This window comes from Pleurodeles waltl, chromosome 8 (assembly GCF_031143425.1).
Source record: "Pleurodeles waltl isolate 20211129_DDA chromosome 8, aPleWal1.hap1.20221129, whole genome shotgun sequence".
In the NCBI taxonomy this organism is placed as follows: Eukaryota; Metazoa; Chordata; class Amphibia; order Caudata; family Salamandridae; genus Pleurodeles; species Pleurodeles waltl.
This window is the reverse complement of record NC_090447.1, coordinates 768,797,662-768,809,669: the sequence shown is the minus strand read 5'-3', so window position 1 is coordinate 768,809,669 and position 12,008 is coordinate 768,797,662. Positions and strand designations below refer to the sequence as shown.

General features: G+C 39.0%; 1 protein-coding gene across 1 annotated transcript in view; it reads right to left on the bottom strand.

The window, feature by feature from the left end:
- Positions 1-12,008, bottom strand: part of ADGRG2 (adhesion G protein-coupled receptor G2) — a 904,627-nt gene that overhangs the window by 216,631 nt on the left and 675,988 nt on the right. The window contains exons 21-24 of the mRNA XM_069205012.1: positions 10,308-10,500; positions 6,520-6,676; positions 5,898-6,041; positions 2,376-2,501 (exon numbers count right to left, since the gene is read on the bottom strand). Of these exons, the coding sequence (XP_069061113.1) occupies positions 2,376-2,501; positions 5,898-6,041; positions 6,520-6,676; positions 10,308-10,500 (620 nt within the window). The remainder of the gene's footprint in view (positions 1-2,375; positions 2,502-5,897; positions 6,042-6,519; positions 6,677-10,307; positions 10,501-12,008) is intronic.

The window sequence follows — 12,008 nt, the reverse complement described above, 5'->3', positions numbered from 1 at the left end:
GAAAATACTTTTTTAAATGATTTGGAATGCTTCTAGAAAATATTTGCAAATGCCTATTTTCTGAAACTTGGATATCAAACACCCCTGTAAAATAGAGTACATAGGGGTCAGAGCTGTCCGGAAACCAATACTGTTGAACTCTCGGCTAGGATGTTCTGCACCCTGAAGTATGGTTATTGGTTGCCTGATGCATGCTGGAGACTGTATTTGCAGAGTGGCTTTTTATTTGTTCTTCCATGCTTAATCTGGAGCCAGAGTTACCCTCCCCTCCACGACCTGGAGAATGCAATGTTGGATCAGTCAGGGGTGGTGAGTTGGCCTTTCCCTATGTGGATTATGCAGATGCTACTTACACACTAAAGTGGTGGTTTGAGTGTGAGCAGTGTCATCACATGGAGCACTCTGTGAGTTAACTGAAGAGAAGCCGATGGTGGGTCGGGGAGCTGCACACCTCAAATGGGAGGAGTAGCCAGGTAGGAGCCATCATACTGCAGCCAGATGGAGTTTCTGAGCTCAGGCCCTTTATGTGGGGTGCAGTTCATGCTTACTGGATTCTGAATTTCTGCCTATACAGAGCTTGTAGTGGCACATGTTCTGAGTGGATTTGGAGGCCTGCTTTCAACGTACCCTGATAAAGCATGAGTTTGCTCTTTCCTCTAATCACTGACATCCTGAAGTACGCCGTACATAATTTCTGATAGGAAGAAGAATTATTCAGTGGGAGGGTTCTTGTTATCCCATGACTCTCGGAATAAAAGGGGCCATCCTGTATCCACTTCACTGAATGACACAGGAAGAAGATTTTATCCATAGAGAATGGGTACTGGTGCAATCTATGATGGACTGTACTTCAACAATGGAACTGAGATAGAGAACAGCCCAGCAGAGGTGAAAGTGCTTTAAACAAGATTGTGGAATGTTACTGAAAATGTGACAGACTTTGAATGGTACTAGATAAAAACAAGAGAGAAAGTTGGAATCCTACAACATAAATTGAGTGAGAAGGACCCTGCAATCATCACAGAGGTAAAAGAAGGGATATGTTTGACGTTATGCTGAGAATGGAATCTAGGATTGAAGTGCTTGATAATTTCAAATGAGGAGCTTTTCTACTGATTCAAGGTGTCTCAGCACAAACAGAGATTGATGTGCTACATGCTGATGTGGAGTCCTTGCTGCAAGCTCTTCATGTTTCTCTGGATTTTGATGACTCTCTTGGAATAGAGGGCCTGTGGGACTTCCTGCAAGGGGTTCAGAGTCCCAAGGAAACTCTGCCCATAAAGTGATGAAGTTACTAGGACCTACTGAGTTGTGAGAGGTGATAATGTGCGAAGCAATAACAAAATGAGGCACCTTCTATGAAAAACGGTGTGTCTTCCCGTTTCCCACCTTCAGCTTGGCAACACTGGAGGAGAAGAGGGACTTAATTCCTATCAAAATAGGCCTAGTCAGTTCTGGCGTATGTGCCTTATTCACCCAACAAGTGAGGTTTGAGGGGATACAATAGTAATAAAGGCTACAACCTCCTGCATGTGGACTCTCATAGAAACGTCCTAGAAAGTTAAGGGCAAGAGTGATGAACCAGAGTCTTAAAGGTATGTGCCTGTACCTCTTGGTGTGGTAATGTTCACTGTACTAGGATGCAGATGGGTGAAGAAACCAAGACTCCAAAATGGCCTCCATTATTTGACTGCTTCTGCTTTTACTATTTAGGTCCTGTTTTAAAGCCAGTATTTCTTCTACTGGCCCTATTTTCTGCTTTGTTGTGACCTCATTAGGTATAGGCCTTCAACCATTAGTTTTCTAATGACACTGTGAATCCAGAGAATCTGTTCTTGTTGAACTCTAGTTCTGTTTTACATCCTCAGCCATCTGCAGTGCTTTAATCTTTCACTACCCACATGCAATAGCAAATCTGATGGCACAGATCACTGTGGTGGCGAGAAGATGTGGTAACCTAAAGGATCAGCTGATATATGGAGTGGTGTGCCATCCATTAGGGAACTGCTATCCTGGCAACCTTTTGCTTTACAGAAGGAGAATAAATGATGTGTTTGCTTTCAATGTTCGGTAAACCTTGTATTTTTGTACATAGAGGTGCTTGCAGAGACATATTACCCTAGTTTTCCTTTCCCTTTCTGATCCAATTGCCTTTTTTACTTCATTTTACCAGTCACATTCTACACATGTTATAGATAAACATGTATTCAAAATGGAAGTATTGCAAAACATATGAGTAATAGTGATCAAAACTTAAGGTGCTTTCCTTCAAGGTTGACATATTGTATTTTTTGGTATTGGGCCTGTACCTTGGCACGGATTTCACAGATTTGTTGATAGAATTGCGTTTCCATTATCAGCTAACTTCGTCTCACCTCACTTGGTGGTATGCTTGTCCTCAGTGTGATAGTAACATCTGTTGTAAGGTTGCTGACTGTAAGATTAGAGAGTGCTGCAGATATGATATAGCTGACCAGAGATTCGTCCTGCAAGGAGGGATCCTGTATAAAAAATAAACACAATGTATGATACAAGGAGATGATAGTAAGCAAACATGATATAATGAAGCTGTTTCCATCTATAAACTATCAAGAATCATCAAAGTAAAAGCTGCAACATGCAAAGCCAAGAAATACAAATCCCTAGTATAACATAGTACTGCCAATCCTGCTTCACCTGCCTTCTTATCACTTGGTGCCTTAAAATGGTAAGGAAGCAAGAGGGTACCCAAATGATTCTCGGTAGATAACTAACAAAACATTTTAGAAAATCAAGGAAACAAAAACGCAAGAAAACATTCTTTACAGACCACTTTGTAGAAATGAGTGGAGCTTAGAACACATCACAAACCTGGCAATGTTGGTAAAAGGATGTTCTTACAAGACAGTCACACGTTTTCATATACTGGCTAACGAGAAATAAAAACTAGCTGAATGCCTATTTTTACAGAGATAAAGCTGAAAGAGACAACTATCATGATAAAAGCTCTTGTATTTTTAAAAATGTTTATTGACAGGCTAGCAACATGTATCTTGCTCTATTTATTTAAAATGTATTGTATTGATTTTAGCAAATAAAAGAAAATATCAAATAAACAATGAAAATGCACAGTAGTGTTGCATTGCAGATCATCATGGGTACATTCTACGCAGTATAATATTAGCTTCAAGCTAGGGTTAACATGTTGAACAAATAAACTGGGCAAATAAAACAACCAGTGGGTGCACACATTTGCTATAAAGCGTACCTAGTAAGGCACTCTCTGTATCGGACTTTGATGACAAACAAATGGGAGAATTTCTGTCTGTGGCTGTGAGCACATCTTTTGTGCAAACCATGTATCCTGAATTGGGGCGATAAAGAAAAAGAGTTCATGTTGAGACTTTTGGTATTTTGGTATGGGAAGTTACCCAGAGCTTGAGTTAGATGGTTTCCAGGGTTCTCTCATTTCCCCAGCAACAAATATTTTATAGAGAGGAGTTTATCGGTTGTGCCACTGAGTTTTTGTGAAAACTGAGGCAGGATTAGAGGGGCGAGTAAGGTGTATAGATTCAAGGAGGGATTGTTAACATTGTGCCACACCACTATGAATTTGGCACCAGTTTTGTGTCAAGCTTCGACATTTCCCCCTAATGCTATTTTGATTTTCTCTTCCAAAGTTTCGCGTTTTGATCTTTCTTGCTTAGTCTGAGCGTTTACTGGTAGAGATACATGCCTCCTTCATATGCCAGGGTACAGGCTTTCTTGGGATAACCTACAGCTCAAGGGGCTTGTCCTTTGATCCATGGTGCGACTCAGTCCTTTCTTTGTCTCTTGCTTGGGAGCAGCGCTCTTTGACAGACAGAGGGTGAATAGGTGGAGGAAGTAAATTGTGACAATTAAAAATTCAGGGTGAAATTAACATATCGGAGGAGTAGCACACATCAAAAAGGATGGGAAAACAGAGCAAGAGACATAAGACCTGTGTATAAATTGAACCTCGTACATGAATGCTCTTACTGACTGGGACATGAAGAGCAAATAGAGCTCAGTAAGTGAACATGCGATTCAGCTTCCTATAGTTCTGAATGCAGGGGCACTAAAGAACACCTCCAGGTTGCTGGCTTGCTGTGGCATAAGGGACAGATTGTGGGAGATGTAAAAGATGAGTGAAGTGTTCACCGTGAATGGGTTTGCCTGGTGGACAGTCTCCTGAGGACTGCCTAACAATGATGTTATGTTATGTGAATACACTGTCCACTTTTAGCAAATATGTAGATTTTGGGGCGATTCATGGAGGGGCTAACCTGGCTTTTCAGACTGGAGTGCTCCTGTTGAAGCAGGGTCGACACTGATTTGAGTATAGCTGGGTTCAAACTAACTGAGCTGGCTCTGTATGGTGCAAATTCCTCACAGAGAGGCACAATTATTAAGGGTGAAAAATGATACTTCCTACAAATAGTCAAAGTAATAGATTACATATTCAACTACATATACAAACAAAGATGCAAAGGAGTAGTTGTCCTATTTAGTCAGTCTGATTGAGAAAACGTTTGAAGTTAGAAAGCCTCCCATAGGATCAGACAAAAGGCTAAACAAACATAATATAGGATTTTAAAAGATGAATGACTTCAACAGTCTGCATCTGTATATTCATGTGTGAGTGTCTGACCATTATGCATGTTGTCACTATAGTCGAATATTGAAAAATATCAGATATATATTTACAGGTAACTGCTCCATATATTGTTTTAGTGTTTCTCCCATGTGCCATGTAGTTGATAACATTGAGTCTCTGTTAACCATTCCCCAGTGCACAAATTGGCTGTAATTTCCATTTTGCAAAATATAGTGTTCTCTCTTATTAAATGGGCCCTTTTAACCTTTAAGTTAACAGAGTTTAGTATGTTTTCATACGCAGATATATTAATGAATGTGACCGTGACAGGATCTCATTTGATCACTCGGCAAATGACTAGATAAAATGGCTCTTGAATTTCAGTTTGTGGTTCACTTACACATCTCCAATAAGACGCACGTGCCCCTAAGAACTCTCACTTTGATCAAACTGCTAGCCAGAATTTATTTTGAGTGCCTCAAGTCAAAGTATTTTTGCTGAAGTACAGTGTATGCTAAATCACATCTTCTGAAGCATAGGGTGTTAAGATACACTGATTTGATTTCTGCACTGGCCAATGCACAAAGAATTGATATTAGATATAGGCACCTGCATGAATGTTATAAGGTTGCGAGAAATCGCGAAATGAGCTTGAGAACTGAAAAAAAATGCAAGTGGTGTTTCACTGTCACTAACTAAAGCAAGTGTTGTGCAAAATTTGTCTTGATTTAGTACAGAACTCCAAAAAGTGCACTGAATACAATAAAAATCACCATGTCTGCCTCTTAGGGTTGAGCTCATTTATAGACTTTAATGGGTTACTTTTTGCGAAGACGCAGTCATTGTCTAGGCAGTGTCCAAAAGCCCTCACTTCACTGACCTGGGTGAACAGTTCAATCCCTGCAGTTCATAAAGCTCCTGTTGTACCATTTTGACAAACCAGAAAGTACATCAAACTAACTAGAGGTGTTCAACATCCATTATTGAATCTTGCAAAAATGTGCACTCCTCTCTCTTCGGCTACCAAGAAAAGTACATGTAATGTATTTTGTATTCCTTCATTGAAACATTGTCTTTATTGCTCCAAACGAGGTGGCAGTTCATGTAGAGAGAAGTAAGTGACTCATAACCTGGCTTCCAAAAGATATTAGCAATTAAGTTTCTCCTTTTTGGCTCACTGCTTAAATCTGTTATAAGTTAACACAACCTCCTTTAAAACATGTGAATACATCAATCAATTTGATAATAACCCAACCAATGAAATTAGCAGTTATAAATAACAGCAATTTTCAAAGCGTACCTGGAACAGAGATGCCTTCTCAAAGAAGTTGAACTGTACTCTTGAAGCCCAATCTTTACTTTGGCCTCCCAAATTATCCAGTAGTGATGATGGGAGAGTGATCGATCCAGAACTGTTTATCGATGGCGGGGTATCTAAATTAACCTGCACACAAAGTATAAGGGTAGAGTGATTTACTCAAAAATGTATAAGCATCTTCGAAATGCACTTGCAGTGTCTACATTGAATATGATAATCGATTCTAATAAATACGTAGGATGCTTTAATACAAGAGTCTCTGCTTTTTGAGTTTCACATTAAAAAAAAACTTTACATTTATTAAATGTAAAAGCTTTCCCAATAATTATATTGATAAGCATCTCTTCATTTCCCTCTTTCCTTCAGACTGCTAGTAGATGGAATCATTTAGGTGCAGAACTATATCCATTGTTATATGACTTTAGCTGACCACGACGCTTTGAAAAAGAAAATCCAGAGATGGCTACCATCAGCTTTTTTGTGGTGACCTCTTATTCTAGAACCACAAGTCTTGTAATTCTACTTACTTCCTGTTGCATTTAGCATTTACCTATCTCTATAATTTTCGTGTAAATAAACTGTTGAAAAAACACAATTGTTTTACCTGTAAAGTCCCTGAGTTCTGAACTGCAAAAGACGTTTCGCTGAAGAAGCTTGAATTTATTTTGGTCACTGCCAAAACCAGCGAGGGAGAGGTAAAATTTACTGACTGTGTTGAAAAGTTTAGTTTCAATCCAATAGTATCCACGATTGTAATAATCCTGTTTGAAATGTAAAACGGTTTTAATATAAATGCTTTTCTCCATTTCACAGAAAATCATCTTAACTTGAAAACGTGTTTAGGACAAATCTCTAGTAGAGGGCATTTATTCTATTCATCATGTTTCTATGGTGCAAACTTAAATTGAACTTATCACAACACCATCAGGCAGTAATACAGTAAAACAAGTAACATTGTACATCAAACAATTTAGCAAAGCAAGCACAAAGTGAAAAATATCCACCAGAATTACAGTTTAAATAATGTATTTAAATATTATTTTTGGTTAAACAATATCTTCAAAATGACTGGTAAAACATTGTAGTTAAAGTTTGTTATTGATACGCTTAGAGCATTAAAAGTAAAAACATCATATCTCCATCATTACAACTGCTCACATTTCATCAACATATTACCAAGAGTTTTAAAAAACAAATAAACAAAACGGAATTTCCTAATGGGAGCACTAATTTTTTTAATTGTGCTTAAAAATGCAAAATTCAAATTTAGACAGCTGTTTGTGCAGTCAAGTGCACCTTTAATTTACTTTTAAACTTTGGATCGCTAATCATCATTACACACGTTCGGTGTTCTCAACTAGCTTTAGCAAACACAAGCAAATATCTCATTGACATATCAGTCAGAGTTTATAAACTTTCCCAGACAAAAATAGCAAAGAACAGTAGACGGTTCTGTTGAGGAGAAAAAACGCATTAAACTTAATGTTGGGGGAAATGAACAACAAGATCATGGAGCAAGCTCTGTCAAATCAGTTCTAAAGGTGTAAACACACATCACAACACACCACAGAAATCTTTACAAAACAGAACCTCCCCTGCAGTGACTGGGGCCTGACAGCGGTGCCAAACATGAGTTCCATATGCAGCGGCCGGGATGTTAGCCTCAAATACCCTCTTAAGAAGCATAAAATAAGTAGTAATATGGTTTATGTCAAGTGGGAACTATCAGGAAAGTTTCATATATTTTACTGGAATTACATTATTATTTTGTTGTCAAGGAGCATCAACAGGGAACAAAGTTCACCAAGTCCTGCAGATTAACATCATTAAAACATCAACATCGCTCTGTAACATGTATGGCCAATATATGCCATATGCCAATGGGCAATGGCCTTCAAGGGTATTACTAATTCATTTTTACGATTAAAAAAACAATAATTTAAAAACCCTTTGCAAATTGTGTAAGAATGGGAAAATATAACATTGGGGTACTAAGAGCAAGAACAGCAACTCTGAAACGCCTAAGAAGGTTCTGGTTGCCTGTTCCAAGCGAGAATACTCAGAGATTGAGCAAATAGGGAAATAGGAATGATGCCAGATTAATCCCATCAAAAAGGGTGTAGAGCACCTAATAGAGATCACTCACTCCTATTCTTACCCTCACCTAAGTATGAACGACATTTCCTATAACCACCAATATGCATGGATCTCCCAAGATGGTTAGTGTAGACCCATGTAATATATGATTTGTCTTGTCAAACGATATGGAAAATTCTAATAACAATGCAGTGCCATGTCATTCAAAGTAATTGATTTCAGCTAGAACCACTATATTTTACTTCAAAGACATTCAATTCAACATCCATTAAACGATAAATAGGATCACATCTATCCTACAGGGGCACAATTATACAGGAACACAAACTACTCCATGCTCATATTTAGTCTATCATATCAATCAATATAGGGAACATCAACCAGAATGCAGAGGATTTGTCCAAGTGCCTAGCCAATATTTGATGAAAGATGTCCAGAAACATTCTCAAGCTTCATCTGGCCAAAAAAGAACACCTGCTTGCCATTTCAGGTGGTTCTGATTGGCACAATGTTGTCTGGTCTCATGTTATTGGCCCGTACCTCATTCAACTATGGCAGTTCATAACCTTAGTGTCTACAATGACTCAAATCTGCATCCAGGTGGCTATGGTTATCAACACCTCCTTCTCACAGCTGATAATTTTTAAAAGAACAGAATACTCCCTCCATTGAGACAAGGTTATGCATTCCTGTGATAAATGCCATGATTTAGTGCAGCTTAGACTATGCAGATTTCACGTACATGACATCTACTGTGAAGATTTTTAATAGTCTTATCACAAAAGGGTATTGTATAACCATAGTCATCCAGTTAGTAACTAATTGAACTCCTTTTCAAAACCACTGAGCCTGAGGAGTTTTTTGTTTGAGCCTTACTCACTCTATTGGTGTCATGCTTCATTATCGAGTCTCATCCTGCCCCTATAATCCAGGATGGGCTCAACCATTTTCCAGGGAGCACTTTGGATATGTATCTGAGACAGAGTCTCCTAGTGAAAAGATAAGAATAAAAATAACTAAATGTCACCCCAGTATCCTTTTATTTTGGGTGCCTTTGGTATGATTAAGATCAAAGTCTGTGGGTGTTTGCAGAGGATAAAGTACATGCTAAGGTTGGTCAACATGTTTCAGACCTCATGGTTAGGCTATCAAGGGTCTGCATCTTTTGTCAGGAATTTTGTAGATGCCCCATAAAATTATTTGCATTTCCTTAATGTCGTGTCCAGCTATGTCAATCTGAAACAGAGCAGTGGACAAATAGGTACAACCAATGACACGGAACCCTTGGAGCGAGTTTGACTGTAGGGGCGTGTCCCAGTAGTGAATTATTCAGTACACTAAGAGCAATAATAAGTGACTGCCAAAAGAAATGGCAACTAGGCCTGTGTATGTGTTACACGTTATCTATTGTCCTATGAAGACTTTGATATAGCATGACATTAAGGAAAAACAAAGATGGTGACTGGATGAATATTGTTATAGGATAGCCTTTTGTGGTAAATGTGTCAGCTAGGGGGCAGTACCCAGTATCCAGTATCCCAAAAAAAACTCCCCTTCCCAGAATAATTTCAGTCTGCGAGACTAATGATTTACTGATTTTCCATACCCTTCAGCTAATGCAGAAGGTTGCTGCCTAGGTTGTCACAGGTCTCAAGACAAGAGCCCATTTTCCCAATTCTGGGATCTCTTCACTAGGTTCCCATCTACAGCAGGGTCTCTTTCAAAGCTATGACCAACCATTCATAAAATTGTGCACGAAAAGACCCTTGAATTTCTGACTTCTAAATTCCTGTGGTTTACTGTGGTAAGCCATATCTGCAATTTATGGTGATAGATCTGTTTCCATCACTACACAAAAGTCTGTAATTATTGGCTCCCGTGTCTACATGCTGAGATAAATTTGACTAGTTTAAAAAAAATTAAAGATACATTTTCAAACAATAACCTCTTTTAGCCATAGTTACAGGTTGAATTTCTCTTATTGTGTTTATTTCTCATTCTATATCTGCTGGTGAGATGCCTAAGGCTTGATGCCTACAACGCAGTATTGCTCCATTTGGTTAGGTGATAGAATTGTGGTACACCCACATCATCCACAACTCTCCTTCATTCCCCCTCATTCTTCCCTCTTTTACTCACTCCTGATCGCATCTTGTCAAGCTCCCCTGATGCTGTCACCAGGGCTTAGGGGTAATCGTAGGGTGGCATAAAGCATTATACCATGGACAACATAATACAATCACATATTTTTATATTTTCACAAGTAATTCTGAAAAATTTCCTATAAAAACATACCGTTTAGAAACTGGGGCCAGGAGAACTGGTGCCACATTTAGAAAGTTGCTCACCACACCAACCAACATGCCCGCCATTTTTGGCTGTATTGTTCCTGCTAAAATACTTTCCATACGGGACACAACTCGGTCAACAATAGATGCATTAAGGTTGGTGGAATTCAGTAAGTCATTCAAGTCATTAAGGTTTTCTTCTGTAGAAAAATAGAAACAAGTCAGTGTCAAATAACATTTTCTGTACTTTACAGTAAGTCATTATCTGGTGTCACATTTCTTGAACCTAACCCTTTTTTCAATTACCTATGTGCTGTGCATGCTTGCCTGTCAGGGTGAGGATTACAGTATATTTGAGCTTTTGCATCAGATCCATGCCAATCGTGTGGAGGATGTTTTGGGGAAGGAAGCTTTTCAGCCTCACAACTGAATCATCAACTGCCTCATAAATATCACTGTCTCACTTGGAGTTGCCTTAGTCAAGCTTGTACCAGACATTGAAGTCCGTGTAGCCTTGCTTACTAACATTTGTGATAGTTGTCAACCTGTGGTAGCAAATCCGTTTTTTTGTGCTAACCTGCACATGACTAGGCCTGCATTTATTGGCTGGCATACAACGTGCATCTCAGACCTGGAAGCTGCCTATACACAAGTCTGAAAACAATTTAATGACAAAAAACATACATAGTGGACTGGGTGGTATACTCTGAAGGTTTATTTACACAACCCATTGTTGCAGAAGGACATAAGTAGATGATATATACAGGCCAGAGCTAACTAGAAGGCCGGGTAGACATAACCTCTCATTTGGGAAACTTATAAGCATCCCTTTAACTTGCACAGTAACACTTATTGCTCACACATGTATGTAGTGAAAATCCCATCATTACAGGCAGGGACACTGTCTTCTTCCCTAGTGGTGCATAGCCCCACACCTTCTCTGGCACAGTAGCTCACTTAATTATGAAATGGCAACCCATATATTCAAGCATGTGTGGAGTCAGTAATTCCAAACTGCCTCAAAGGTCAACCTAAAAAACAGCCTACGCCTAGAATTCTCTTCTGGAAAGCATGCCAATGGCTGTGTGTCAATGCTAATCCTACCCGGTGTCCTTAACTCACCTACCTGGATTGATAGCTCTGACAGTGATGAATTACAGCATGCTTCCTACTTACTGTCTACACAGAGATCCAACTGTCCTTCATTCTACTATTTTTTTTTTTTAAATATCTGTAAACAAGTCATTATGATGTATTCTAATGCTTACTCTAGCACTGTGCATTCTCTGTCAACCCAGCCTTATTTCTTACACTGGGCCTGGAGTAGGCGGGCCCAGTGGAGGAAAAGGCCCTTGACTGAACAGTGGAGAAAACACTCAAAGCTACAATCAGGCCATATTTGAGTTTGAGATGTTTGTTTTCCCTAATAATCTTGAATTTTGGGGAAAATAAGGAAAATCATTAAATGGTACTTGGATGGCATGAATTTCTTTTCTGCAACAGAGGCAGCATGTTAGCATAGGTTCCACATCATTAAAGTACTCTTTCCTATGGAATTCCTCTTGGGCCATCTCTCTCTCCAGTATTGCTCGACAGTACCCTATTAATCCCACAATATTGTAATTATATGTTTTTACAGAAGATACCCAGGTCTTTTTTGTACTATTTGGTGGGTAAGAGGCTCAGGTGACTTTCGAAAACCTTGAAT